Source organism: Etheostoma spectabile, chromosome 5, assembly GCF_008692095.1.
Source record: "Etheostoma spectabile isolate EspeVRDwgs_2016 chromosome 5, UIUC_Espe_1.0, whole genome shotgun sequence".
NCBI classification, from domain to species: domain Eukaryota; kingdom Metazoa; phylum Chordata; class Actinopteri; order Perciformes; family Percidae; genus Etheostoma; species Etheostoma spectabile.
The window spans coordinates 9571610-9586162 of NC_045737.1; the positions used below are offsets into that span (position 1 = coordinate 9571610).

A 14553-nucleotide genomic window follows, 5' to 3' on the forward strand; every position below is an offset into this window, starting at 1 on the left:
GTGAACCATCGGTTTCTTCACTCTCTGACGAGACACTCACAAGCTCAATAACAATGTCTCAAAGTTTGGCTGCTGTTACATCATCCATTGATCCAGACATAAAGGATGATGTTGTCAGCAGTGAGCGAACAACGGTGGGAACCATTCCTTCATTGAGTGGATCAACCATGAGCCCTGATACAGCACCTTTGGGGCTTCACACTACCAGTAAAATACCTGGAGACAGCAGTGTTGATTTTACTGGAGAGTCATTACTTTTGGCAACAACTCTGTCCTCACTATCTAGCACTGAGACTCCGTTAGTGAGAGCATCACATGACACTGAAATAAGTGTTACTTCAATGCCAGCTGATATGACAGTTTCATCCCTCTACAGAAGTAAGATACCAACCTCAGTGTCAACTGAAACACAAGACTCTTCAACAAGTCAAACAGAGCAACTACCAGCTACAGCAGACATAAGTTATACTTTTCCAACAACAGATGAAGAGAGCTCAGGTGATCAAACCCAGGAAATTTTCACTCAGACATCCTCTGTCACTGCTAAATCGTCTCTCTATAGCACTGAGGCATCAACAGCAACATCTCCTGTTACAGCATCTGATGTTTCAGACACTGACCCTAAAGTTATTAGTAGTGAAACTACAATGGTGGACTCCATTCCTTCATCCAGTGAATCAAGCATGGAACCTGATACATCATCACTCCTCATTACCACAGATTCAATGAGTTCTGAAGCAAACACTGAGGATTTCACTGAAGGGTCAATCTTCATAGCAACTACTGTCTCTTCATTGAGAACAGATACACCATCGGTGACAGAAAGGCATGAAACTGAAACAAGTGATACTTTGAAAACAACTGTCTCTACAGCTTCATCATTATACAGTACTGAAAAACCAACATCAGTATCACATGAAACACAAAACACTGTAACCACAAGTCAGTCTGAGAAAGCATCAGTTACACCAGAGTCAATTTCTTCTTTCCCAACAACTGATGAAGAAAGCTCAGGTGATCAACCCCAAGAAATGTTCACTCAGACCTCCTCTGTTACAGCTACATCTTCTCTTTACAGTACTCAAGCACCAACAGCAACATCTCCTGTTACAGCATCTGCTGTTTCACACCAAACCCCTGATATGTTTTCTCAGATCTCTGCTGTACTAGCTTCCTCTGTTGCCAGCACAGAGTCCCCAGGTGTCACATTATCAGTACAGCCAGATGAGGAAGTGGACAACAGCATCACCGGCGTCTTATTAGTTGATGCCCTACCTTATTTTGCGAGAACAACTCTCGAGCCTCCCAGCAGTGCTTTTACCACAGATTTACAGTCATTATTCACTGATGAGGAGGGTTCATCTGATTTTGGCAGTACTTCTATTTCTTCTATGTTTAGTACAAATAATCCAACAGCAGCATTTGCAGAAACAACAATGAATTCTGCAACAGATGAAACATCAGTTACTCCTACAGAGGTTCTCACAAAAGCACCAATGGGGCCATTATTGACAACAGCATCTCCTGAACCTGAAACAACTGAAGTTTTAAAATCTCATGTAACCAAAGCTTCTTCTCTCTTCAGTACTGAGAAACCAACACCAATGCCACCAATTTCCTCCAGTGAATCTCAAAGCAATCGTCCATTCTCTACACTAACAGATGAAAGTCCGATAGCTGAGACTCAGAAAACATTGCTGCCTGGTGTTGAATCAACAACCCAAACCTCATCACAGTTCATGCTAGAGGAGTCTAAAGATGCTACCCAATTGTCTATCACAATTGAGGCAATAACAGCCGACTTGTCTGAGTCCGGAAGTGGGGATTTTACTGAACTTGAGGAGTCAGGAGATGAAACATCTGCATCCACAGATGAAACCCCCTTCAAAACACAGACAGTGTCTCATCAACCCTCTGTGGAACAAACAACCTTTGCAATAACCACATTTAGAACATCAATTACATCCACAATTGCGGAAGGAAGTTCAATTGATAAACAATTCACAACAGTCACAACAAGTCCTTATACATTTGAAACCTCTCAACCCATAGCAATTCCCAATGTCACCATGTATACCTCAAAGGAGACCTCTACTTTCAGTGACATAGAGAGCTCTGGTGGCTCAACTGACGAGGATGATTTGGAGTCAAGTCCAGACGGATCTGGTGCAGAGGTATATATTGTGACTACTACAAAACCACAGGATGAATTCACTGTGGCCACAGATGAGACTGAAATAGATGGCAATAAGAGCACATCTGACACGTCAAGTGCTGCTTCTTTGACTCATTCAAGTACACAACTTACCAAGGAATTTATGTCAACAACCCAATCACCACAGATGACGAGCACTGAGCAGGGCAGTGGGGTCTTGACAGATGACTCTCCAGTAGAGGATGAGAGTTCAGGTGCTGATCGTTTCAATGGATCAACTACATTTGTACCAGTCACAAGTTATCCGGTTATGTCCACGACTGTAGCAGCTACAAAAAGAATTGCTTTGTCATCTATTGCTGTTGCTGTCACTGAAGAGAGATCAAGTGACAAAACAACAGCTAAGTCCACTGACGATGTTTTTACACAAAAACCTGCTGACACCGCAGTTTCTTCTCTTCACAGCACTAAGAAACCAACAGCTATGTCTCCTGAAATGCACACATCAACAGTTCCGGAACGCTCAGATGATATGTTCTTTCAGAAGTCATTTTCAACTGTTTATAACACAGAGTCTCCTGCGGTCACTTGGGTAACATCTTCAGCATTAGTGGATATTGATGATAAAGAGATAAAGAGTACAGCTTCTTCCTTGTTTAGCACAGAGAAACCTAAAACAACAACCGCATTGCATGAAAGTGGACCATCTGATAGTCCAAAATCTGCTGTAACTGCAGCTTCTTCTCTCTACAGCACTGAGAAGCCAAACATAACAACATTATATGCTGTCACATCTGCCCAGTCGGTTAACACTATATCTGTAACTGATAAATCAACACCAAGTTCAGCCTTTACATTAACAGAGGGAGAGAGTTCTGGTGACCAGACCACCGAGATGTTCACCACAAAGCCATCAGTGATGGAGAGCGTCACATTTGGAGAAGCAACAGGTGAAACCGAAACCTTTGTATCAATGACACCAAACGTTGATGAGCAAGTTTCCTCACAAAGGGATGAAATTACTCTAGATGCAGAAAGCCCCATTACACCTGAAGTGACAGAGCCCTCTGCTTTGAGCATTAGGAATGAAAGTACTATAGCTGAGCACATAACGCAATCCTCCTATATAACTACGTCCCCCCATACAATTGAAGCTTCAGAAAGTGATCATTCTACAGTTGACTTCACCACAGTAAGCTCTAGCAGTGAACATAAGCAAGATGGATTCTCAGCAATGTCCACCCCTATTCCCTCCATTATATATCACAGCGTTACAGACCAACAGGTTGTGATCATTACTCCCAGTAGCAGCCAAGCTAAGACTGACCAAACTGAGCAAACCCCAACCATGGTTCTGCATGTGTCTAAACCATCAACCAGCACAACTATCATATTCACAGAGAATGCAAAAAATGAAGATGAGCTGTTCTCTGCAGTTACAGACAGTATAAAGGAAGGCAGCTCCACTCCTGAGCTTATCACCAAAGATGATAATATCATTGATGCCGATACTATCTCCATTGTTCCCTCTTCTCCCTTTTACCCAACCATCCAGACAGAGGAAGCTGGAGGTGTCACACCATTTACAATGACACAAATGCTGGAGATAACAGAAGAATCAGAGGGTTCAGGGACTGATAGTACCACCTTCCATGCAACCTCAGCTATTAATTCATCATTAGCCTCTGCATCTTCTGAATATTTATCGTCCACTTTAAAACCATTAACTGTGGAAGGTGTGTCTAGTATGGAGATATCGAGCGAAGAGACGGTTACATTTGTACCACAGGCCACCCCAGCTACAACTCTCTCCACAAAGTCAGGCTCTGAAGAAACATATGATTTAACTACACCACATACAGTTTTCCCTATTGAGACTCCTTCCAAACCAGTTCCAGAGCTAGTGAAAGATGACTTATCAGGGGAAGACACTGCTGATAATGCCACTGAGTCTATCACGGAAATTGCCACTTCCTCACTTTTGCCTTCTCAAACTCTAACTAAAACAACAGACCCAAGCTCTGTCACTCCGGTGTCCAGTGAGGAGTATATGGTCAGCACAGTTGAAAAAGAAAAATCCATGACATCTTCACCCACAGCCGTTACAGCCACAAGTCATCACACAACAGAAGAAACGTTAAGTTCTACCATTTCCACGCAAACGGCTATACCTCCAGTTGCTGTCACATCAAACACACCAGTGTCGACGGAACATGGCACAGTAAAATCAACCAGTAAAGCATCTCGTGGCGAATCTTTAGATGTCATTGACTCTGAAGAAAGTTCTGCAGAAACAACTTCAGGGTACTCTGTGGATGGACGGACAGTATCTGAAAAGCCAGTGACATCTGCAGCCTCTTCACTGTTCAGCACTGAGAAACCAACTGTTGCCCCTGATACAGGACATGCAGGCGTTACTGATACAGACACTTCAAGTGGTCAAACTTCTGGTATAGTGGCAACGTCAACAGTGAAAGCCGAACTGGTAACATTTTCAGGTACCTCACCTACACCTGAAATTGCAGTATCAAGTCCTGCTTCCAGTCTTTATAGCACAAAGAAGCCAACGGTCACGTCATCTACTGATGTTACTGAGAAGGATATATCTTATAATCCCACTCATGTGACAGAGCCTGTGACAGAGACAGCTGCCTCTCTGTACGGTACAATGAAAATGGACCAAATGCTATCCACAACAACACTATCTCCTCCCTACAGCACAGATACATTTTCAGTGCCAAGTAACACCGATGTTGCAGGTGAGGAGGGCTCTGGAGGTGATATATCAGATACCACAACTGCATCACCTAAGACAGTGACATCTGAGGGTGAAAATACTGTAGCCACTTCAGTCTCCCCTCAGTTCAGCAAAGAGAAACTCACCACAATGATCCCAGAGGATGAAACTCAAACGAGCAAGACAACCACAGAGATAGCAAGAGCATCTTTGTCAGAAACAGTTTCAACCCCTACCGATGGTGCATCGTCAACCCTAGCACATGAAGAGAGCACAAGGGACCCCATGACCTCCATATCTACAAAAGAATCCATTTTTACAGTGTTGCATCTACAAAGCACTTCACAGCCCAATCTTATGGTTCAGTTTGTCACAACATTTGTACCAGAACTAGATACAACACCATCTGAGGTGTCCATTCAACAGGCCAGGTCTGAAATCACGTTCACTCATCATCCCAACATTGACATCTCCTCTGAGAAAACTGTGGTGGCCACAACCAGACCAATTTTTCCCGGTGAAGAGTCAAGCCATCCCGTTGAACCCAGGGATGTGACTCCTCAGACTGAAGTGACAGCCATGTCAATGACAGCCATGTCAATGACAGCTGAAGCACCAAGTCAAGCACCTATACCCAAAGAAGTTTCAACTGATGCTGAAGGTAGCACGCAAAATAGTATAATTCAGGAAACATTTACTGATACTGCGATTACTTCACATCCTACAGATGAAACAATAAATTCTAAAGAACCTGCTGCGGTTGAATATACAACTCCAATATCTGCAACTGACAGATCTGCCAAACCTAAAGAAGAAACTGCAGCTATTGGGACTGCATCTGCTACAGACTCAAGCTCAGTGGAAGCATCTGCAGAGAGTTCAATTGAACAAACTATAGAGGCAACAGCTGTGGCACTTTTAACACAAACAAAAAAGATTCAGTCCTCAACTGTGTCTTCACTGTTCAGCACTGAGACTCCATCGGTGGCTTCCATTTCAGATGATACTGATCAAGTGGCCTCTAAAGAGTCATCAACAACATTAACCAAAATGGTGACAGTAGAGAGTGAGCATACTGCCACATCCCCCTCTGCCACTGATACATCAACTGCAGTGTCACTTGAAACAGACACATCAATAGATAAAGAAGGTTCAAGTTATGGAATGACATCATCAGAGAGTGAGGAGACCCCTGGATCAACAGAATCAAGCATTATCCTTTTAACTGAAGAAGAAGGTTCAAGTGACATGACAACTAGTATAGTAAATCCTGACTTGGTCACTCCAGCTATGTCATCCCTGTCCGGTACTGTTGACTTGGATATTATCACCAGCACGTCATCAACTGAGATGGAAAACACCCAAACAAATAAGCCATCTTCACATTCTCAGGTCCCCAACTCATTGACCCCAACTCACCCTATATTTACAAGTCATGAAGCACTCCAGATTACAGAGGTAACAACTGTGCCTGCTGCCTCTTCTTCAATGGGTGAAGCTGTATCTGCTTCGGTGGAAGATTGGACCATTGAACGGGTTTCAAGTGGTGCAAAAATTGAACCATCTTCAAATACAGATGTCCAAATAAGACCTTCTCCAGAGAATATATATAACGAGAACATAGATTATTCGACTCCAGATTATGAAACAACAAACATCAACATGATTGAATCAGTTCCAGAAAACAATGAAACTGAGACAATAAATGGAGTAGCAAGGTTCCTTAGTACACCACCTGTTGTTTCACAAACATCTGAGAGTCAGCCTGTTGACTTAGTCAGTAGTACTGAAAGCAGTTTAGAAGAAATGCCATCCACATCACCTGTAGTAGCAGCAGCAGCTATGACTTTGCTGCCTTCTGCCTCAACTCCCATCAGTGCAGCACCCTCTTCTAGTTCTGAGAGTGGTTCAGAAAGCACCAGCAGCTCAGAGGAAAGCATGTCCACAGTGCGCACTGTTAAGCTGGATGGCGATGAGGTTGAGAACATCACCTCTGAACTTGTATCTGCCACAACTAAGTCACCCTTCATCCTTAACACTGGGGTTGAAAGTGGGTCTGTCAGCTTTGACAGTGTGTCTGGGGAACTGACAACTACAAAGAAACCAAAGATCCCCATTATGGAGGAACAGTCTCTGTCCCCAGATGAAATACAGACTGTATTCAAGGTAGATGCTACCACTGTTTCAAAGATGGAATCCACAAGTGGTGATAGCACCTCTGAGAAAGAGGAAGTTCTGGGAAAAATTCAAACTGAAATACCCACAAGTACCCTTATACAGTTCACAACAATGACACCAGCTCAAGCACAAAGCCAACCAGTCTTAGTTATATCCGCGGCAACCACTCCATCTTTTTCTGCCAAGAATGACAAACCGGGCAGTGACATACCACTCATTGAAGGAAAACCACCACTAATAGGGGAGGACACAACTGCAACAGTTGACACAGGACTCGATTTGGGGCACACTGTTGTTGGCGAAACTGTTGATATTCCAGGTACGTTTTTTAAATGGCTTTCATTCGAACATGACAAAAGGTTTAAGCTCAGAATAATTTTTTAAATACTTTTTATACAACTGTTTTTTTAATCTCTTAACAGGACTTTACTCATGTACAGACAATATTTGTCTGAATGGAGGATCTTGCTACAAGAGTGGCAGCATCTATACATGTAGCTGTGCTCCTGGTTATAGTGGTGATCGCTGTGAAACAGGTAGGAGACCATAAATAATTCCTCTCACAATTTTTCAATGCCATAACTTTTACCCAGGAAGCATCAAATTAATCCTAAAAGTGTGTTTACTGACATAGAAGACTAGAAGTTGTTTTGGCTGACTTTTGTTATTCATTATATTTGTTTCCTATATAGATACAGATGAATGCCAATCAAATCCTTGCCGCAATGGAGGTACATGTGTCGATGGGCTGGCTTGCTTCACATGTGTGTGCCTCCCAAGCTACTCTGGGCTTTATTGTGAGGAGGGTAAGTTTGTGGTTATTTTGATTGATTCTTTCCATAACTTATTTCTAAGTATTCTTTCAGACTAACACAAGCTTATGATTTCATTAGTGTTGTAAGTGGTTCCAACCATTCATCTTGTTTAGACTCACCTTATACTATTATCAAATGACAGAATAAAAAATTGGCACCTCATACGCAGGACTAGCATTTGGTAATATGTTTAGACAGTCATTGGAATCACTCACCTGAGTCCCTGGGAAAGAAACCAGAAAAGACTATGAGTCATTTCAATTTCAGCCAAAGCCAAAGAGATACAATTTAAAAGTATTGTCTAAGGTTTCTCTAGGGCATTATTGGAGTCATAAACACAATCTTTATCTCATCATCAAAATCCCTTTTTATTAGTCAGTTTTAGTATTGCCTGATGATCTGTCATGTCAGATAATACTTCAAACACCCTTGAGCTTTAGTTTCCACAAGTTTCAGACACGCAGACATTTGACACATTTCAGTGTACCCTATTTCAGACATTCATTTCTCAGTGCCAAGCCACATGTGATGTACACTACTTCGCAAGTATGCTAGACATCAACTCACTTCTTGTTATTTCCATCTAAGACAAGACAATTAGACTAGATGTGAAAGTTCCTTGTTACTCTCCAGGTTACCAAGCTCATCTACACAAGGCATTTATGGAATATTGTACAAAAATGAATTTATTCTGAAGTTCTCATATTCACTTTAGCCTCCCAGTTGTGCCCCCCTTTCAACCCAAGTATGTTAAACCCAAGGCATGCATCATCTGCTTTGGCGGATTTCTCTTGACCAGTCTACACCCTGAATTTTGTCAGGATCACTCATCAGTGAATCACACCCATTTACTGTGCTCAGACACAGCTGTAGTCTTAGAAAGATTTGGCAGTAGAAAATGAAAAAAGTAACTTGAAGAGGAACAACCCAGAGAAGGATTCTTCCTCTGCTTTTGTGTGTTAATGTTTGGAAGCTGGAGTGAGGAGGGAAGGAAGGAACAGACAGTAACTGAGCTGTTGCAGTATATGTTGGGAAACATAACATCAGTAGGGTCAAGATGAGGAAGGTATCAAGGTTTAACAAGAGAAAATCTACAATCTTTGGTGAAATAAGATAAAAATCTATACCCATTTTATCAACTCAACTTATACAAAAAAACATTTTAAATCTCATCATATCTTGAGTTTCTGGGTTACACGTACATTTGACATGTTTGCATGCCCCATTAATTTAATTTGACTGTAAATAGGAATCTTAATGTGCTGATTTTGGGTTTGCATTCATGAATACCTGTGATTCACTCTGAGAAGAACCATCTGTCCTAGCATTTTAATCACACGTGATATTAGGGGGTGCATGAACTAATATGTTATATTGTTCCTCTTTCATCTGGATTAGAGACAATAGTCAGTGATAACAGCAGGCCATGAAGGGTCAGTATACTCAGGTTTTAGGAGTACTGTAGGTGCAGTAGATTATATGATGTCATACATATTGAGGTGGTGAGGTAAATAGATGCATGGATGAATGTAAAATTGTGTCCTTTGAAAATGTAAATGTCTGTTGATCTGTAGCAAATCAGTTTTTCCTGTATACCTCATTCCCTCTCATATTTCTCTCCCATCAGATACAGAAATATGTGAATATGGCTGGCACAAGTTTCAGGGCCACTGCTACAAGTACTTCCCCCACAGAAGAAACTGGGACACAGCAGAGAGAGAGTGTCGCATGCAGGGGGCTCATCTCACCAGCATCCTCTCCCACGAGGAGCAACAGCTTGTCAACCGTAAGTTAAAGTTCACCATTGTAGATAATCAATAAGTACAGGAACCTGTTCATGTCCTACATCATGAAACTTATATGATAAGACTGAAAAAATACAAGAGCTCCTTTAAAGCCACTTCAAAAACAAATATGCAGCTTTACGGTGAATGCAGGAAATGATTCATGCATTGCAAATTCCATTGCTATCTCTGTCTGCCTTATGCACGTTCTGTAATTGAACAGTCTTAAAAAGGAAATACAACAGAGGAACATGACCTGCTGTGTTGCACTCTACCCTGTATGGCAGGTCTTGGACAGGACTACCAGTGGATTGGCCTGACTGATAAGATGTTTGACAGTGACTTCCGCTGGACTGACGGCAGGCCATTGGTAAGATAGGTTTCTTTCCCACACATTTTTTGTCTTAACAAATGTGGCACAGAGAGAGTGTAAATATTTGGAAAAGATGCCGGTGACAGATACAGTCATCTAGGGAGAGTCGTTCTTTTCAGGGGCTGTGGTGACTTTCTCATGACGTACTCTCCTCTGCCTCACATTGCTACACCCTGGTGGGTGTCTGCTCTGGTAATAAATCGGATGTAGCACATACTGTAGGTCACCAACTTTTAAGCAGTGTGAGTCCAGAAAACCAATAGCTGCAACAATGCAAGTGGATGGCAATCCAATGTAAAAAAGTAGGCAAGATGGGAAAAACACACTTCTCACAAATGCAGTGTTTATTAAAACAGCACACAAGTGGGAACATGTTTGGCATATTGGTTGAAGCTGCTGAAGATCACCCTCACTAAACAGGAAAGTGGCTAATTACTATGTGCATCCGTGTCATACAGATTGATGTCCTCACTTCAAAGATAATGCTCCAGGGCCAGAGATAGGGGAAGCATAGTGGCGGCCTGGGGGTTAAAAGATAAGAATGGGCCAGCTATGGAGTCCCTGGCTCAGCTGAGAGATTGAGGGGTGATGAGGGTGTGAGTGACGCTGTGTATAGGGCAGTTTGGCAGGCGTAGACAAGTATGGTCCCCCTTCCACCCCCACACCCATCAGAAGGTCTGGCCAGCAGGCAGCCACCCAGGGGAGGGCCACCAGGCAGGCAGACACACAGATGGACAGCACCTGTGCTCAGCTGCAGAAAGAGAAAAAATCCCAGGGGGTCTGGGCTCACATCCAGTGGATTTAAGTACAATACATAAGACTGTGTGTGTGTGTGTGTGTGGGGGGGGGGGGATGATCAAAGTTTGCTTGATTATTTTGAGGAGGATGCAGGCCTGCTGTGCAGTTGATGGGTCACCCGTTTGTTAACTGGAAGTAAGTTGAGCAGGAAGTCGGTGTGTTTTTTTAACCATAATGACAGAGTAGCAGAGCCTCAGGGCATGATTGGAGGAGTGAGAGGCTACAGCTTTGTAGATGCTGTTTGAACCTAGAATGCGCTGAAAGACTGCAGGTAGCATCAACTCCTGTTTGAATACCCCACAGCACCACAGCTGTGCGTACTGTATACTGTACAATTGTGTATAGTATACATGTACATCTCTGTTTATGTGGATTTTTGTGCCGGCAGAATTATACACGTAATGCATGCAGACGGTGTGATATAATATGTGATATAACACTCATTAATAATCTTGGTAAAAGTTCAATGAACACCGTCTTTTAAAAACCTTTTTAAAAGTACTATTATGGTTTCTCATTCTGTGGCTTAGTGTGAGATTGGCTGAACACAGTTTACAAGCCCATTTTATAATTGTGTTGATTTATGTGCCTGCAAGTGTCCCTCACTACTGAACTATGATTAGGTCACTAGGTTGCTGAGTTTAAATTGGCTCCTGGAAACATCCAGTTGCTCCCTCTTGTGGCCATTCATTAGAAATACTGTGATGGGAAACTTGTGTCAAAAACAGCACAGGATCTTTGTTTTTGGGATCACTTCTGTGAAAGAAGATAGGTGGTAGGAACAATACATGTGCAGATTTGTTCACCCCACTGGTGTCTTCAGTGTGATGTCATGCACTTTATCAAGCAAACTAAATCTACATAATAGAAAACTACAGTAGTTTATAATGCTGAATAAAATACTAAAATCATCTGTATCACCTAGGTCTATGGGGGTTGTGTCTATGTTAGGATTAGTGTCCATGTTAGGAAAAGGGTTATAATAATATGCATTTACATTCCATTAATGGTTCTCTAAAGGGCACAAAGCCATCGTAATGTCTTACCCTTTATATTCTGCTCTTATTTCAGCAATATGAAAACTGGAGGCCCAACCAGCCTGACAGCTTCTTCTCTTCTGGCGAGGATTGTGTTGTGATGATATGGCATGAGGATGGCCAGTGGAACGATGTTCCTTGCAACTATCACCTCACCTTCACTTGCAAAAAGGGCACAGGTAGAAATACTTTTGTCTTTGCAGAAATTTTCTTTTACACTACTGAATGCGTGGATTTAGAGCAGAGAAAGTGCAAGTGTTCTGTTTCTGTTAAATTCCTCACTTCAATGTTATCTTCACCTCTGCTTCTCAGTGGCCTGTAAGCAGCCCCCTCTGGTAGAGAATGCACGTACCTTTGGTAAGAAGCGTGAGAGGTATGAGATCAACTCGCTGGTAAGGTACCAGTGCAGGACAGGCTTTATTCAGAGGCATGTCCCAACTATCCGTTGTCGAGGGGATGGACTATGGGATAGCCCTAAAATCTCCTGCCTGAACCGTAAGTACAACAAGTATGGCTTTCAATAGATAGTCTAGTCTCTCACTTTTTAGGATTTTGACAAACACTTAAAAAATTTTAGCGCTAATATATGCTTTTACTTTAACAGCATCGAGCTATCAGAGGACATTTATCAGAAGACATCAACACAATAGTCTCTACAGCATTAATAACTTCAAGAGATGGCCGGACGAGGCCTACCGTGTTCAGAATCAGCGCTACCGGGGAAGAAGAGACAGGACTGAACATAAGCGGAAGAGACAGTAGATGCCATATATCTTGGCAAAGTTTTCCCGAGACGAGAACACATGGCTGGTGCTTGTGTTGAAAGAGGAAAAGGATTCCCCAAGAAGAAAAAGCACAAGAGAAAACTCATCAAAGAAACCAAGAGGATAACCTGCAGTTTTCTTGCGTTTTGAATGACGATGGAATCTTATGAAGTGCCTTTTAAAAAGATGTTGATACAAGACTATTTTTTTTTTTATCAAGGGGCACTGATTTATGACAATGCCAATGTGGATAAAACACTTTCAGCTGGTCACTGGAAAAAGCAAAAAATACATTCATCATTTTTTTTAAACTGTGGACATTTTTTCTTTGTCCTTAGCAAATAATCAAATAATATAATCATGACTGTCTAAAACCTTGTACACACTGGTATTTAAAATCACCATACGTTTTCCTTATTCATAGAAAAAAAGCTGTTGTGAAATAATAGCGCTTATGTTATGTAAAGGAATTCATTATGTTTGTGCTGTTTTAAGCTGGACTTCATTTCAATAGCATGCATAGTCATATGTATTGAAGTCTTCTTCAAATGTTTAACTGTGCTTATTTGATTTCAAGAAATCCATGTTCACCGAACTGAAATGGAGACATCGGTGGCAGTGATTCATCAAAAAAGGACTCATAGTTTATATACGTGGAATATTATACAACATATGTACAGAACTGTAAACCTTTGTAATTAATTAACGGCTAGAGACCTTTTTGTGGTGGCAGCTTTCAAAGTAGCAAATTACCACCGTTCATTAGCTCCTCCCGTTAATGGATGTCATTAATGACTTGTACAGACACATGTTTATGGATAGATTTCTATACAGAGAAGTTAAAAGAAAAACACATTGATATTTCTTCAGTGTGATTTTTTTGCAAGTTAATATGAGAACTTGCTCTCTTAAGTACTTACCGACAAAGCCTTATTCACTGATGGATATCAATATCCATCAACAATTTTCAAATGAAAGTAGCTTACATTTCCTGCTCATGTGTGTTCAGTGCATAACTTACAGTTAGTTGCTGCAGCATGTTTACAATAACTGTAATGTTGTTCATAATTACACACTAAAGTGTCTTGCTCTCACCTGTTGCTCTTGTGCTTTAGCCTGTTATGGTGTTCTAGGTAATGCTTTTCTTCTGGACTCTGTTATTGTGGTCAATTGAAATCAGCCTTTGAGAGAATGTATTTTGTGAAACACTCAAAAAGACTTGAACATAACGGCTGTTTAGGCACAGATAATTTATTTTCAAGCTGCTCTTGATCTCCTTACTTGTAAAATACAGGTAAAATATGATGCTGTCACTAGTCCCAGCCGCGTTGTTCATATATTTGTGTTGTATGTTTAACAGGAGACCAGCCACAACCACAGCCTGTCTAAATGGGATGAAGATGAAAAGTTACTTTACAATACAATGGATTTTTGTCATATTTTTACATCTTTGATGTCAGCAGGGGACCAAAGATTATAGAGGGCCCCATGGCTGCAAAAATGTTCTGTAATATTATCAAAATATTTGTACATGTGGTTATGTATGTCTCCCGCATTTTCTTATGGAAAGATTTGTTAAACTTGTCTGCCTGTGAATGTCTGTGTGTGTGCCTTAATGTGCATATAATATCATTTTATATTTATAACTGTTTTTTTTTTTAATTTTACAATGTGAATGTCTGGGATGTTTGTGATTTTTTAAAGAGATCAAACTGTTTCCTTTTTCCTGCTTTAAATCACCAAAGAAATAAAAGAAATATATTTAAAAAAAAATTCATTTGGACTTTTTAAGGAAGTGTGTTGAAAAAACTGTATGTTTGAGTGTTGTTCATGTCCTCTCTGGGTTTGTAAACTTTTCTGCAGGTGTTGTGGTTTCCTCTTTCCTCTTTTTTGAAGACATGAATTTGTCTTT

General features: G+C 41.2%; 1 protein-coding gene across 1 annotated transcript in view; it reads left to right on the forward strand.

Annotated features, from left to right (window-relative positions):
• Nucleotides 1-13474, forward strand: part of LOC116689366 (versican core protein) — a 52657-nt gene extending 39183 nt beyond the window's left edge. Inside the window, 7 exon segments of the mRNA XM_032515902.1 lie at nt 7493-7606; nt 7763-7876; nt 9513-9671; nt 9957-10039; nt 11912-12056; nt 12190-12372; nt 12482-13474. Of these exon segments, the coding sequence (XP_032371793.1) occupies nt 7493-7606; nt 7763-7876; nt 9513-9671; nt 9957-10039; nt 11912-12056; nt 12190-12372; nt 12482-12639 (956 nt within the window). The 3' untranslated portion in view covers nt 12640-13474.
• Nucleotides 13475-14553: the final 1079 nt, after the last annotated feature.